A 15,588-nucleotide genomic window follows, 5' to 3' on the forward strand; every position below is an offset into this window, starting at 1 on the left:
TATAAGCAACAGACTTAAAGTGTAGGTTCACATTTTTTCAAGTTTCAATTTTGCATTCAGTACACATTATATTTTATATAATTATATTTATCAGTTTTCACCAGATATGTTTCCTGTGGGTTTATATGTTTATACAGAAGAGAAATTGAAATGATTAAAAACAAGCAACTTATTTTTTTTTTTTTTAAATCTACCTGCCATCAAACATTTTTCCAGCTCAGAATCCTGAGCGATTGAGCAGATAAAGGCAGTTTGACACCAGGGTTAGCTCAGTTGGAGCAGGATTAACCTCAAATGCTGTGGTGTTAACTGGAGATCTATTATTAATATAGCTCTTGGGTAACTGAAACAATGGGGAACTTAATTCAACTCTTAAATACAGGATAAGGATAACCCTGGTCTATGAGGGTGCGGTGTGAAAAGCACTTTGCAGTGGTTCCTTTTCTTGCAGCAGGGCTGAGGGGTGAATTGGGGTAAGATGCACAGATTTAAGACACATCCAGAGCAGCCCCCACCTCAGTTGTACTGATGCCATCCTGGGTGGAGAGGAGCTAGATGGAGAAAAGAGCATACAAGACAAGGTGTGTTATCGATGAGCTGCTGAAGCCAAAGGCCTCCTTGTACTTTATAGTCGCTGATAAGCAGGAACAAAGCCGGGCAGCACTACTCTGTAAATCGAGCCCATCACTCATCTGTGTCTGCACACCCTAAAAGCTTTTAAACCTCAGGAGGTGGCCGGTGGAGACAGACTACGAACCTTAATATGGGAACAAGGTCAGTACATGCGAGTGCATTTCCAGCTGAAATCTTCCCAGGGATGAGTCTATTACGAAGGTGAAAGCTTGGGTAAAACAATATGTAGGCTTGTGAAAACAGTTTACAGTTTAACAAAGAGTCAGTTTCCTGTCATTTTTAATTATTCCTGCACTAAAATACTGCAGCATTTTCCCATTCAGCTCCATTATTGTTTAATAGCTCAACTGAATCAAGTTGTTAGAGGGCAACATCACTTATCATTCATAAGCATGCAACAAGGAAATGTGTTATTTGGGTTTTTAGCAGCCAAGCTTGCTCAAAGAAGTTAAACACTCCAGAAGCTGAGGAAAAATATTCTAAACAGATCTTCAAGATATTTTCAAGGCTGTTAGGATTTTCAAGGTTTTTACCCATGTCCTTCTTAAGCAAAGCATTCGTGTTTTTCACAATGGGATCCGTATTCTACTGGTGTGCTACCCCAAAAGACAATTATTTCATGACCTGGTCAGTAATCCACACTTGTTAGTCGTTTGTATTAACCCTCACATACGTTTTTCTCGTCAGTGCACTGGCGTGATTCCCACCACAGATGCCTCTTCCTGTTGGCTTTGTTTCCGGCCAGATCCTCCTCCTCCTCACACATATCGCTGTCTTTGTCGTCCTGAAAAAACATAGATAGACAGTCTGGGCGATGTATATCTGACACACTCTGGTCACTGTGAAACTCTTTAATCAGCTTCTATTAAGTTAAACATTGCTTTAAAGTGTAGGAGTGCAGTATCTCAGGAGGAGTAGGGTGACTTTTTAAATAAACCTTTTAGAAATTATGTAGTTTTACTGTAGATTATCGGCATTTCTTATTTTCTGTATTTTATTCACAACAGAGAATCATTTTAGCAGTGTCCAGGTGACTCAAATACCAAAAAACTAAAGAAAAAAACTGCACAGAAAGTGTTGTACTTGCAATCTCTTCATCCTTAAAGACTTTCTATTGTTCTCAGTGCAGTTTCCTGTGTTTCGGGAATATACGTGTTACTATCTTCAAACAAGGCAGAAAAATACTAAATAAAACAAATAAAACATAACTCAATTTAAAGAATTACAGAAACAGGTTAAACTGTAAAATAATAACAGATAAATATAATAGATTTACGTGTTCATGCAGTAGTGATGCTTCAAGAATTCCAGTTTTCATTTCTGGTTCTTAGTTTGGTTCTGGTTGTGTCTGCAGTACTGGCTATGGTGCTATATAAGTTTTTCTTGGAGAAAAAAAGATAATTACACATCTGTGGATTCAACACAATAATAAAACCAACATAAACCCCAGGTTACGCTGATGCTGTTAGTTTTTGCATTTCATTGTTTTCAGTCTGAAATCACATACAGATTCCTCAAGGATACTTGTATTAAAATCTGACTGAATAATTCAGCTTTTACGGCATTGGCAGACTACTGCTGAATAAATACAGACAGTGAACGACAAATGAAGCGTTAAATTAATTGAGGCATGGTAGATTTTTCTTGTCGTTTTTGGCGAAGATGAGGTCCATCATAATCTGGCATCTCCACTATCGAACAAATCTGTCAGCCGCTGATTTATGTTGTAATCATGTTTTATTATTAGCGTCTCCTAAAGTGTAAGAGTAGGTAAAAACACACACACACACACCCTTCTGTGGAGAGATCAATAATGCATACAGCCCCGCAGGTTTACAGGGAAGTATTGACCCCTCTATAAAAACACTAATCTATAATTCCATTACAGGACAGAGGAGCTGAGCCTCGAGGTCTAAAGTGAAGGAGGACAGGTTGAATTCAGTCTTCTTGACATTTAAGTCCACATTGCTTTTCATTTCACTGAGAACTGCAGTAGTTTGTATCAAAGAATTTGTAGAAGAGAGATCGGTCTTTTAAAGGGTCAGTTCGCCCAAACACAAAAAACATTTTCCTCATTTTGGTATTAAGTCATGCAGATAGATTTGGTTTTATTTGACCAGGTTTTGTTAAATTTGTCCCAGAGATTTTTGAGGTGAGCGGAATTTAATTACTGGTCCACACAACATAAAAAAAATAGAAACGGGAACTGACCCATTACGTTCGATCAAAATCAAGTGGCACTGCAGTTCTGATCATTCAGAGTTTAAAATTTTAAGACTTTTAATTACAGCTTACAGCACCTGTCAATAAAACTTTCTTGTATGGCTTGGCTTTACAGTAACTGACCCTCGGTAAATAACAGGCCCTATAATAAATATGACACTCTACACCAGTGTGGTGTAGATGAAATGTAATCATTCATGCAATAATGCATCATTGCTTCATAATTAATCAAATCGGGATTGGTGGTTTCTTAGTTATTATGTAAAAGTTAAATTTAGGCAGCAGGCAGCACCGTAACGCTGGAAAGTAGAGCCAAAGTGCAGCCTCCCTTCATGCGTTGTCAGACTAGACAAGCAGTTTCTCAGATATCACCTGAGCTACGTACAGCGGACAGATGCAGCCAGCGATCGATCGCCCTGGAATCTTCCATCATTGCAGTTTCTGTGATCACGAGGCCACCTGGCTGCCCATTTAATTCAATCTGAATCTATTTCAGTTCACTGTCTGGAATTTACTGTGGAGTGTTATGGAAGTGTTGCGTGCTGATTTCAGCTAAAGTGCAACTGGTCAAAAGCCGAGGCTTCTCAAAGCAGGAGTTCATTCAAGTTTAACAGCAAAAGTAATCGTAGTTTCAACACATGCTGTTTATGAGGGGAAAGGCAGGGCATTGCGTTGGATAAGGTTCATCTAGGTTCATTCTCCGCAGTTAGAGAGAAAAATCACCCTCAGATGCTTTAATGCTGATATTATTCAATTATGTGTAATACTTCTCAGCTGCAGTTTTCTGATCAGGTGTTTTAATCTTCTTTCTTGCTACACACTTTTGCCTTTCGTTGTCTTTTCTTTTTCTGACTAGGTCTCATTTAATTGTATCCTACATCTCCCAGAATTCCCAGGGATTCAATAGGACGGAAAGACTGACTCGTCTACTACGATTGAGAAATGATTTATAAATTGCAAGATGGACAAAATAGATGGAATATTTAAGGACCGTGGTAGTTTCACCCTGATCATCCCCACTGGTTAGTTATGGCCAATTATATACAAATTACATGAAGGCTTGCTGTATATTGCCTATAATCTGTAATCACATACAAAAACATTTTATAACTGACATTAATAAACTTATTAAGACATCTGTAAATTACTTTTAAGATTTTTAAATCCATTCTTAGTCCTTTTTCTTCTGAGTGAACTGAACTCAGGGCTTTTTGAGTCCTTCACATGTACAATTATGTGATTGCTTTTCAGTCAAACTGATCTAATATAATGAATCTGTAAGGTTCAAATTACTGACATACACTACTCGACACTTGTGTGTTTTCAGTGCATTTCAGTGTGCGGTCCTCACCATCAGCTGCTCGATGGGTTCCTGCAGCCAGAGGCGGATGAGCGTGGCCAGAGTGTAGTAGAGAATCAGCAGCATGATGGGATTCACAAAGTGGTACCACTTGCGCTCCGGGTGAACGATGAGCTTCCATGTGTAGGAGCAATTGGTCTGAACAATGGGGGAGATGCCAAACAGGCTGCGGAGACACGCAGACAGGTGTATGAGGACAGGAGCAATACTTGTGCTGGGGTAAACAGGAGCTTGAGGTATGAATTAGCCTGACTTTTTTCAGGTAAATAATTGGCAGAATAACTGACAATGAAATTAATCATTCACTGCAGCCACACTCTGTCTCTCTCTGTTGTACTCATTATTCTAACTAAACACATTGCTTTAGACTTTATACCTTACAAAAAACAGAACTTAAACTCTTTGCTGAAGGCAGGTTTACAGTTTAACTTCTTAAATTGTTGAGAAAAACAGATGGGAGAGAGAAAGTGACAGGAAGCAAAAAACCATGAATCCTTAAATCTTTTGTGAACCGGCTAAAAGTCATCAATCAGTTGATTCGACTGTTCTCACTGAGATAAGCGTATTGTTCAATTCATTACTTTCAATTCAGAGCAGGCCTCCATGGGTTCTTCATCTTTGAAACTAATTATTGATTCTAGAGACAAAGCCAGGGTGGACGAGGTGATGTAAACGTTAAAAAAGCTTGTAGGAGCTGCCACAGCTAGATTAACCTCCTGGTGGGACTTAAGGGCAAAGATTTGTTGTTGAAGCCCCATTTACCCCCACTTTCACTCTGTCTCTTCCCTGGAAACCAACCCAATGATAACTAAATAACTGAATAATCATTTAAGTCTTTTTTTTTTTTTTTTTTTAAGGAAAAATAAGAAAAATGGACTTCAGCTTCACTGAACTGTGAAATACAACATTATAGCAGGCAAGAGAAAACATTTAAGGCTTTTTAAGAGCTTCTAAGTACTTTTAATTTTTATTTATATTCATTTATTAATTTATTTTTTTGTTTGAGGAAACTGAATTCAAACCTTTTTAAGATTTTCAAGACCAGCAGCCACCCAGTACTTAAATAAACCACTGATAATGCTAAAGGATATGCTGTACAAGACAATCAAAACTCCTTGTAACCTGGAAAATGCACTGACACTAAAAATGTGTTTGTATCACAGAGGATGTCATTTCATTCAGTGCTTTTCCTCTGAGCACAACAAAGGTCATCCATTCAACAGGAACCGCGCTGACGTATTCCAGTGACAACCACAGAGATTTAGAAGCCTCCCGAGTCTTTTCTTTTATGCCATGTGGATGAGTGAACACCCCCCTCTGACCCCACCACACTTCCTGAATGGTTTCTTCTTACAGCTGGGGAAGGCCCGGTGGTCACATGATTGGGGACTTCCATTGTAAGGCGGGGGAGACAGGAAGCAGAGTGGAAGCCAGGCCTCTCAACAGTCTCACTCAGCACCGGCCCAACAGCAAGGCCAAGGCACTGTCAACAAGCACAATTAGGGCAGGCACTGAGGTGGCCTATTGTCCAATACGCATATTATAGATATTTACAGCCGTAAGAGTTTCCCTCCCTCTCTGGTGTGCAGAGAGGAAACAGGCCAGAGCAGAAGAGGACGTGTCCCTTTTATCATCACATTGGGCCTCAGTTTTCATGCAGCGGCAGACAGAAATACCTCAGCTCTGTGGAAAGTCGACACGATCGCACGAGGAGTTGGTAGATGATGAAATAGTTGGACTGTTCGTGTGAAGAGCTATCAAATAAGAATCAGAGCTGTGGTTAACTTACCAAATTTAGGCCTTAAAATACACAAATGATGAGCTTCTTTCCAAAACGAGATGTCAACTCACAGTCGGAAACCATTAAGATGAAAAACGAGTTAGTATTAAAAAGTCATCTTTGGTCAAAATTTAACTTTATTTTGGTAACATTTATGTTTTCTAGTTTTAGAGCCCCAAAAGGGTGAAAGTATCCTCTGTTTTACTAACTTTAACTATTTAGAGCCCTGAAGCGGTAAAAGTAATAGCATTTTGGTCTTTATCTTTGGTCCCACTTCAATGTTACTCCTACAGTATGGTCATTACAGCATGCACCATATTCCTGCCAGTGCTGATGGTGTTAGAGGAGTCCTTTCATTCTACTGAGTTTGTTTTCTAAAGAGAAACCTGTCAATGCAACACTGTAATCACACCTTATCTGAGGCAGGAGATGGACCGGAGGACACAAGGTTTGTCCAAGGTAGCTTCAGCTATACATAGCTGTAAATTGCCTTGGTCCTGACACGCAGCAGCACAGCTTTCAAATGAGAAACCATGAGATCAATAAAACTCTGCAACACCAAGGGCACTGAGACAACAGCTACAGTGCTACTAGTAAGGTTAAAAAAAAACAGAACATCATTGTCACAGGTTTCCTTGATGCACCTGAGATGCTGCAAATTGCTGAAACTATTTAATGGCAGTGTGGTTTTGAGAGAGTTTTATTTTCTATTCAAGGGTTTTCTTTGTCTTGTTGTATATGTTTGGCTTCTGAGTTCAGTACCTCAATTTGGGGTTTTTTTGTAATTAAGATAGATGCTGTTCTGCTAACTACATTACAGTAACTGTTCATCTACTTATGCTATGTATTTTGACACAGATTTAGAGCCAAATGCAGATTAAAAACTGTCAAAATATCATCATATTCGGAGTATTGTAAAGCCTTGGTCACTTGATTTTTACACTGGTGTCGTGCAGTCTCACTTTCATGGTAAATTTCAGTTAAAAAAATACTTTTATGGGTATTTATCATTTTAAATAATTAGACCTCTATAAAATCTCATATGGCTAAATACCCCTTCAGTAGCAGAAAATTATTTTTTTTACTCAAACAGGGTGGTAGCCTTGATGTGTATTTTTCTGTATTAGTAAATAAACAGCATTCTTGGCATTCCAGGTTGTCAGTCAAACACAATGAGCTTAGTGACCTGGGCAGTCAGACCTGCATTCATGCATTCATTACAAGAGTGACTAACGTATGTTGGCAAGATGTGCAGCAATGTGGCTTTACTCCAACCGCAGAGTTTCACCGCTGCAGCCACAGACAACTGATTGTCTCCTTTCTCATGCATAATAAAACAACACTGGTTGTAGTGAAAAGCCTAAAAGCTCTGCTTCTGATATTGATGTGCTGTGAGTAGGAGTTTGATATATCTCCCCTTCAGCTGGGTTTGTCTTTTCCTTTGCCTTCTTGTTTGTAACAATAATAAATATTTATTAACGTTTAAACAAACCTGCCCTGGGCGCAATAAATATCTTTGAGTCAAAGGAGCTCTGGCTGCTGGGCTCTGCCATCAAGTCATGTATTTTCAAATTATTAAGCAGTCAGATAGCATTAGTATGGGCTCGCGCTGTTTAACTACTGAAATACTGCTTACAAAATCCATCAATGTGACAGGAGAGGCAGCTCACGTTTGTTTGAGAGACAGTTGGTGTTTTGGTGCGAAACATTTCATTCATCTCTGTCTGTGGGAAGAGCAGTGGTCAAGTGGACCAAAGTGGAGCGTACAGTTTAGTCTATAAATCTATATTCTGTATATATGATCTATATACTGTTTAATCTCTGCATGTCAATAACCAGAGAAAAATAAAATCTTGAACATTTGACCCTTACAGCTACTCTAAAAATATAAGAGCACAAACCTGTTGCCTGCTGGGATGGACTCCTGGAAGAATTGGAACTGATAGAGGTAGAGGACGATGAGGTGCCCAGCGCTGAAGATGGCCATCAGGACGCACATGCAGCTGAAGATGAGTGTGTCGAAGGTCCGGCAGAGGGACCACCAGGTGCACAGGAACAGGAAGAGGAAGAAGTAAACTGCAGAGGTCAGCGAGGGCTGCATGATGCCTGCAAACACAAAAGCAATGGGTACAAAGTCAGAGGAGTGTGGTTTAATTATCTGAACAGGAATATATAGTTTATTAATCAGCCTTTGTTTTAGGCCACATGGAGCACCAGAATGGCAGGATGCTGCATATCACAACACGTCACTTGATGTCAGGTAAATAGTTCAGTCCGAGACAACAAACAAGTTAAAAGATTCTTCATAAAATATGAACATATTGTAAACTGAAATCTAGAGTATGACTGCCAAGAGAGTAGAAAATCAATCAACAGGTAAGAAAAGGTAAAACGACTCACCTGTCATGCCCAACAAGATGGTGACCACCACCTTCCCCGCAGTAGTGATCAAGTTCCCAATGATCTCCTTCACTTTGGACGCAACTTCCGCCACGAGTCGCAGGATCTTCATCTTTGTGCTCTCCTTCGCTTCTTCTTCCTTCTCCTCCTCCTCCTCCTCCACCTCCTCCTCATCCTCCTCGTACAGCTCCTCATCGTCCTCATCCTCCTCAGCCTCGTACCCCGCCTCAAAGTCCTCCTCTAGCAGGATGTTGTCCTCCAAGCTCTGCTTCTCCTCCTCTTCCTTGGAGGTGGGTTGTGAGTGACAAACAGATTTCAGCATTGAGTGATGAATGGTGCAGTTTGGAGGTCAGAGCTCTCCATGGTGCTGAAAACTGTTTCCTACAGGTAGCTCTACCATAACAACCCCTGTGTCTAATCAACTATTATGCCAAGTCCACCATGTCAGCCTGTGGGTAACTATTCCCGCCTTGGCTTACAGCTGAGAGTGTGTTTCAGCATGTTTAGCATGTAGCACGGCATATTTAAACATGTATGTTGTCTGTGCGGCTGCTTGAAAAAATGTTAGATGCCAGATGTTTTCCTCTCGAACAACATGTTGGCTTGAAATCTAATCCAGTCAGTTCTTCCTTGGCTGCTGCATCTAACCAACTATGTGTCCCTCTTTTCTCACAGTAACATAATAACAAGTGGAGCATTCACTGACAGAAATAAAAGCCTGAACACAACGCAGGCTCTACAGTGACTTTTCTGCTGTTTCTCAGTAATGGGGAGCGATGCCATCTGTGCCAGTGTGAGCAGCACAGTCGAGGTGAAAGTGAATGTGGATTTAATTAACACTGAGTCATAAAGAGAAGGGAAGACTTGCCAGGGCATGGGGGCTGTATTCCAAGTCATCAACACTCACAGGGAGCTCTCTATTCAAACTCCTGCTCTGCTCCTCCTAGCTTGTGAAGCTGAATGCGGACAATATGTATAGAGCAGGATAAGAGACTGCCCACTCTACTGGCCACATCAGTCCAGAAATCTAAAATCAGTTTGTGTGAAGACATTTACACTGGGGCTTGTGGCCGATGGAGGTATTTAGGGAAACTTATTCCAACCAAGTTCTGATATTTCCTCTTTATATTTATGAGATCATGACATGAGACAAGATATTTTTCTATTTCTCGATTTAGTTTTATGGACAGAATTTCCTAGATGGTTTTAAATTTTTATTCCAATACCCTACCTTGCCCATAGTGTGGGTGAAAGCAACCTCCTTGCCCTGCCTCTGTTAAAAATTTAACCAGATCATCGACTCCATATAAGGCACCTGTGGTGTATGTATGAAGTTTCTACTTTATGTTATGAATCTTTATGTTCTCGTGTCTCTGTCTACAGTCACAGCAGAGTAGAGTCACAGACGACAGAACATTCTGCATACCATGTGCCATAATGGTGGGATATAAAAATGTTAGAAAATGTTATCAAAAATGTACAATAAAAAATGGAAAAGCAAAAATACACAGCAAGATAGACAGATAGATAGAGAGATAGAGAGATAGACAGAGAGATAGAGAGATCACACACTGTTTTCAGGATACTGCATGTGACCACAAATGAAACCCACTTGTTCCTCTGCTTCGAAGTCAGCGTTGTACTGTGCCATGTCCTCAGGCGGCCTCTTCTGGACCAGACTGCGGCACAGCAGCCAGATGGCCAGGCCGGCCACGAACATGCCAATGTCAGGGATGAACACTCGGATGCCATTCCCCGCATCTGCACCAATCACACTGGGGACACACAGAAAGCAGAGGATACACAGTACGGATCCCAACATCTCCCGAAATTATGATTTGGACCAAATGACGGAAAATGGGGCAGAGTACAACAAACTGCTCATGGACGATCACTCCTAATATGAAATATGTTTTTCAGAGGAACCCAAGGAGTTGTGGTTGCTTGTTTAGTTCACTTGGACATGGCCCACAAATAACTTGTGCTGCCCTGTGTTTGAATCTGGCCTTGGATACTTGTCACATGTCACCTCCCTCTGTCTGTCCCAATCTTTCATGTGTCTGCGACTATTTTTCAAAAGCCAAAAATGGCTCAACCGCCTTGCACATACATTTTCAATGAGTATTATCTGCCTGCAGTCTGTGTTCAAGCTGTGGAACTGCCCTCAGGAGAATGCTCATGAGAACATGAGCAGTAGTGAGAGTGCAGCAGTTCTGTCTTTCAGAGAACACTACCTGTTCACATGAATGCATGGGAATCTGAGTCTTTTCCGTTACTCAACTGTTCTTTTAATATGTGTTGTGTTGAATGCTTCGGCTTTTATATGGAGTACCACCCACTTTAATGAAATCAGGCTTGCCAGTTTTAAATGTATTGCTATTAACAAGTGAGTGAAATTCCATTCACACAAACAAACCCATGAGAGAGTGTGGTATTTTTTTTACTGAACTGTGAAAAACATGTTTACTCCCTTGAAAATTGCATCCTTTGTTCGTAATAAGGTAGTGTAAACAATTAGCCCCTTTTTGTCTTTAAAGTGTATAAAATAAAGTTGAAGGATTTAAACTAGTTTCGATTTTGCAGACTTGCAGATGTGTCATCTAAGTTATGATGATTCCCACTGACAACATATGACAAATTCAAAACACTGTCAGCATGTTTTAACAATCTAAAATGAATAATATTTATCCTAGTTTGGTCAACACACTGTGTTCTTTTCAAGTCTTGTAGTTTTATCTGCATGGGCAAACAAAGCTTTTGTAACATTTGTTATTTTATTGTCCGCTCACCTCAAACTAAATACCAAAAGGATTGTTCAAACAGGAAGCTAAACAGTGGCAGTCGACTGTTGCCTTGACAGCTACAGTAACGGCTTCAAATGATCCGGCATGATGTATCTGTGCTGCCTGAGGACAAGTTTTATGAGGTGCCATGATTGCATGTCCAATTAAAGCAAATAAAAAATGTCCTTGAAATGGTTAACAGGTTTCAAAACTGTTAAAACTCACTTTTATCATCCAAACCAATTTCTATTTTGGTTTTACAGCAATCACATTGCATCCTGCGTTTGGCCACCAAAGTGCTTTCTTTACGTCTCATGCTGAGCTCAAAGTGCAATTAAACTGTTTACAATAAACAAAACATACTGGTGATTCTGCAGCGCAGGCTGCAGAAAAAAAAGCTGACCAAATGTTTGGACCAAGATATAAAACAACTGGTCATTTCAAACAAAACAAATCTCTTTGTGGCCTTGAATGGATATAAAGCTTATAAAAGTTAACAAGTTGAAAACAGAGTGCTAATCAAGACGATGGAAAACACACTCAGATAAATAGTTGGGCCTTTGGCTGCTGTTGGCGAGTTTAATCTAATCAAGGACGTCTGTTTCCATGTGCTTTATTGTTGTGAAGCTTCGTGCATCCTCACATGGATGAAAGAAATGGAAACCAGCAGAGCCAGACACGGTTGAGCCAGCAACTTTAATGACTCCTACTTTCCCCCTGCTTATCATGTGAGAGAATTACAATAACACTAGCAGCTCTGAGATCTGTCTTCACTGCCTCAGGTTGCAGCCGCAGCTACTCATGAAAAACTACAAATAGGGAGACCACAAAATATGTGTATGTCCTACACCATGTAAATATTTGGTATTTGTAAAGGATTTAAAAAGGTCAGGCTTGGGGAAACTAAAGTGTCTCTCAATGAAAAGACACACCACAGCTCTGACTTCTCTTTAGACTCCTATACATCTGACATGAGTTCTGCATTTTCCTCCACACAGGCAGTTAAAGGGAAAAAGCGTCCGCCTATTCAGCAAATGCAGCTGTAAATATTGTATATATATACTGTGTATGATCCTCAACACAAACAGGTAAATGCAGGCGGGATAAAATGTTTATGGCTCAACTTCCGCCACTTACAGTATACTATCCACAGAGGGCTGGTGAGTACTGGAAAAAGGACGTGGCTGAGTTTGGACATTCCCGTACTTAGGAAACCGCATCTAATATGATCATGGGGGTGTGAGGAGACAGGCACAGCAGCAAAAGCTTTGAAAAATAGGCCTGTCAACTGATTGTCAAACGTAACTGGGTTTACCATTCATCAGGAATCCACACAGGGACAGGTTAGGAGCATGTATAAACCTGGTCAGACGACGAGCCAGTGTGGCTAAATGCAAAAAGTGGTGTTTAATGTTATTGTGAGGGTTCCTATATTTAGCTAACTGTAAAATGTGTAGACCATAAGAAACACATGCATGATCTTTGACAGAATAAATTAAATATCCTTTCAGGGTTTTTTTTTTATGTGCACTCTAAAGACAACTAATTCAAAAAGTACAATCAAAGCTGTCATTATATTTTAATACATAAGGGTCATGATCCTGCTAACCCTCCATTTCATCAGTCAGCAGCCACTGAGTCCTATCACCTCCTGAAAAAGCATCTGAATTGTGAGAGCATCTATGGTGAAAGTGTTGAATTCATTACTATCTTACCTCTCAAAGCCAAGTTGCCTTATGGATTTCTCCCATGTGGAACCTGGACACACAAATACAAAGTCATTTATTGAATACAGACATTGTTTGGCAAAGAAATACACCACAGCACTTTTATAACTTAGTCATTAAAAACAAACAGTGGTGTTACAGGTGCACAAGCAACAGGCAGAGCTGTTTTATACACAACTTTCACACCAGTAAGAGGAGATCATTTCCATTACAGTATCCATTGTATGAACAGCTAATAGCTGCTGTTTACTATTCAGTAAATGGCTATGACTGTTTTTCAGCCTCTGACAGAACCATTCATAAAACCCTGCTTTAGGTCGTTTAGAAAAGCCAAAAAGATAAAGAAGGTTTTTCATTTTAGCTTTTTATTTAATTTCCAGGTGAGGGAAAACAATCTATGTGCTCACTGCTGGGATAAGATACATACATAAAAAAAAAAAAGAAATTAAAAACATTTCATGCAAGTTTTGTTTCCACAGCTTGGAATGATTGAAGAGTTCCTGAACGTCACCCCAGTGTTCAGAGAGAGATTTCCAGGTATTCAACTCGCACACTGAGAAGAACTGACGAAGTTTGACTGGCCTTTGTTCTATAGCCAGAGAAAAACACGACATCAGTTTGTGACTTGAGGATCTCGACTCAATGACATATTGATATATCCGGCTGTTCTGCTGGTGTATTAGGTGACTAATTAAGCTGCGGAGCTTAAGTTTCCGGTTTATGGAGCACAGTGAGGAGAGTGAAGATGTCAAACACACTTCAGCGACAGCGTAACTGCACACAGACAGCAAACAAAGCACTTCATCAGACAGATTTCATCTACTGTGTCACCTGTGCACAAACTACAGCTACTTTTAGGAAGTTGTTAAGGTTATGAAATGCTCTTGTAAAAACAGTATGTGAAATATTCAGTTCTAAAGCGGCATACATCATGAAAAGAAAACAAAGAAAACCATCACTTTGATGGTTCAATATCTCAGAAATGTAGAACATTAAGGCAATAAACCATTTTACCTGCAAGCTAAAGTTTTAAGTAGTTGTGTTTTCTAAAAAGTAGGAGTCACTTTGGACTGAAAAGCTTCATTTGTAAATGGAGGCAAATAAATACAGCGTAAAGCAGAAAAAAAAACTGTCAAAAGATAAAACAAAGGATAATCTTAAGGATCTTCTCCTAAATGAGACACACACCCACCAAGTATCCAGTAAAGAAATGAGTCAGACAATAGGCAATTCGTCAGAAACAGGATACAGCCTCTGAATACAGCTCAAACAGCAACGAACTGTCAGCACAAACCCTGGTGTTTCTTTATTACTCATCACTGACAAAATACCCCCAAGAATAGCTTCACTATCACAGATGTTATTTTTCCAAATCCCTTATGTCTGGGCTGAAGGTGCAATAGCCAAACCCATCCTTCTCCTTCTAAGATCAACAGATTATCACAAATAAAATGAATGCTGGTTGAGGCAGATGCAGAAAAGATGTGTGTGTGTGTGTGTGTGTGTGTGTGTGTGTGTGTGTGTGTGTGTGTGTGTGTGTGTGTGTGTGTGTGTGTGTGTGTGTGTGTGTGTGTGTGTGTGTGTGTGGAGGTCGTGGGTGTGTGACAACAGAGATGGTTGAGAAAATTAACAAAACATCTGTGACGGGAGGAGCCCACATGACTAAGCCCTGATATAACCTCTGACATCAAACACCTCACCCATGGTCCTCCCCCAAGCGAAATGTTAAGACACTAGACATCTGTCCACCTCCACACATCTACTCCCATTTTCAGTGTCACAGTGATGAACAGCAGACGGTGCTATGACAAGACATCAGCCTTGTGAGGGCCAAAAATAACAAAAACACCAAATGCAAAGCAATAATTACTATTATGGCAACACATGTCATTGTGATATATTATTTAGAGATAATATATCTAATGATTTTACAAATGGACCTCAATGACAGTATAGTATATTAAAAAACAGATGACAGTCGTGTTGCTCTGTGTGCGCTGAATGTTTCAGGAGCTAACTGTTTGCTAACACGTCAGACATATGACTTGATAAGCCTTTGGCATCAGGCTGTGTTTCTCTTATTTAATCATTGTAAAAAAACAGCTTAATGAGACTTAAAGTCTTCACAATACAGTTTTGGGGTCTCTAGTCTAACTAGCGAGCCACTAACGCTTGTGTCATTTACAGGCCAAAGTAGCTTTACGCAGACAGGATGAAGGGCAGTGCCAGAGAACTGCACAGGAGGAGATAAGGGCCACTGATTTCACTGTAATCCCTAATAATGGGCCACAGAGGTTGAAAAAAGTTCACAGATTACTAAATGCCCCATTTGATTCTTCAAATAGAAACCCTGCAGCTTAATATATCAGCTCAGTGACCACAAGCAAAACAGACGGTGTTTCAGTGATTTCCCAAGTCCAAACATCTGCAACACCTGACTTCACCTAGCCCAAACGGAGCCTAAAGGTGTCAGAGGAAATCCTGTGTTTGAAATCATACTCGAGGAATGCCAGAGGTAAAGTTAGGCCAGTCTGATCCATGAGATGAAAAGACGAATATTGTGTAATGCAGCGTGTGAGACTATATTCCCATCGAGGCAAGGCCGTTTTACACCCCAGATGGGCACCAAAAATACCTGTCCTCAGACTTTATGTGAACATCATAAAAACACCCTTTGTACTT

The 15,588-nt window shown here is 40.1% G+C and overlaps 1 protein-coding gene across 6 annotated transcripts in view; it reads right to left on the reverse strand.

Annotated features, from left to right (window-relative positions):
* Window positions 1-15,588, reverse strand: part of LOC121192946 (piezo-type mechanosensitive ion channel component 2) — a 66,076-nt gene that overhangs the window by 34,726 nt on the left and 15,762 nt on the right. For all 6 annotated transcript variants that reach the window (XM_041054983.1, XM_041054982.1, XM_041054981.1 and 3 more), the window contains exons 4-10: window positions 12,895-12,937; window positions 10,009-10,171; window positions 8,397-8,679; window positions 7,898-8,102; window positions 4,208-4,382; window positions 1,307-1,417; window positions 516-551 (exon numbers count right to left, since the gene is read on the reverse strand). In XM_041054983.1, the coding sequence (XP_040910917.1) occupies window positions 516-551; window positions 1,307-1,417; window positions 4,208-4,382; window positions 7,898-8,102; window positions 8,397-8,679; window positions 10,009-10,171; window positions 12,895-12,937 (1,016 nt within the window). The remainder of the gene's footprint in view (window positions 1-515; window positions 552-1,306; window positions 1,418-4,207; window positions 4,383-7,897; window positions 8,103-8,396; window positions 8,680-10,008; window positions 10,172-12,894; window positions 12,938-15,588) is intronic.

This window comes from Toxotes jaculatrix, chromosome 14 (genome assembly GCF_017976425.1).
Source record: "Toxotes jaculatrix isolate fToxJac2 chromosome 14, fToxJac2.pri, whole genome shotgun sequence".
NCBI lineage: Eukaryota > Metazoa > Chordata > Actinopteri > Toxotidae > Toxotes > Toxotes jaculatrix.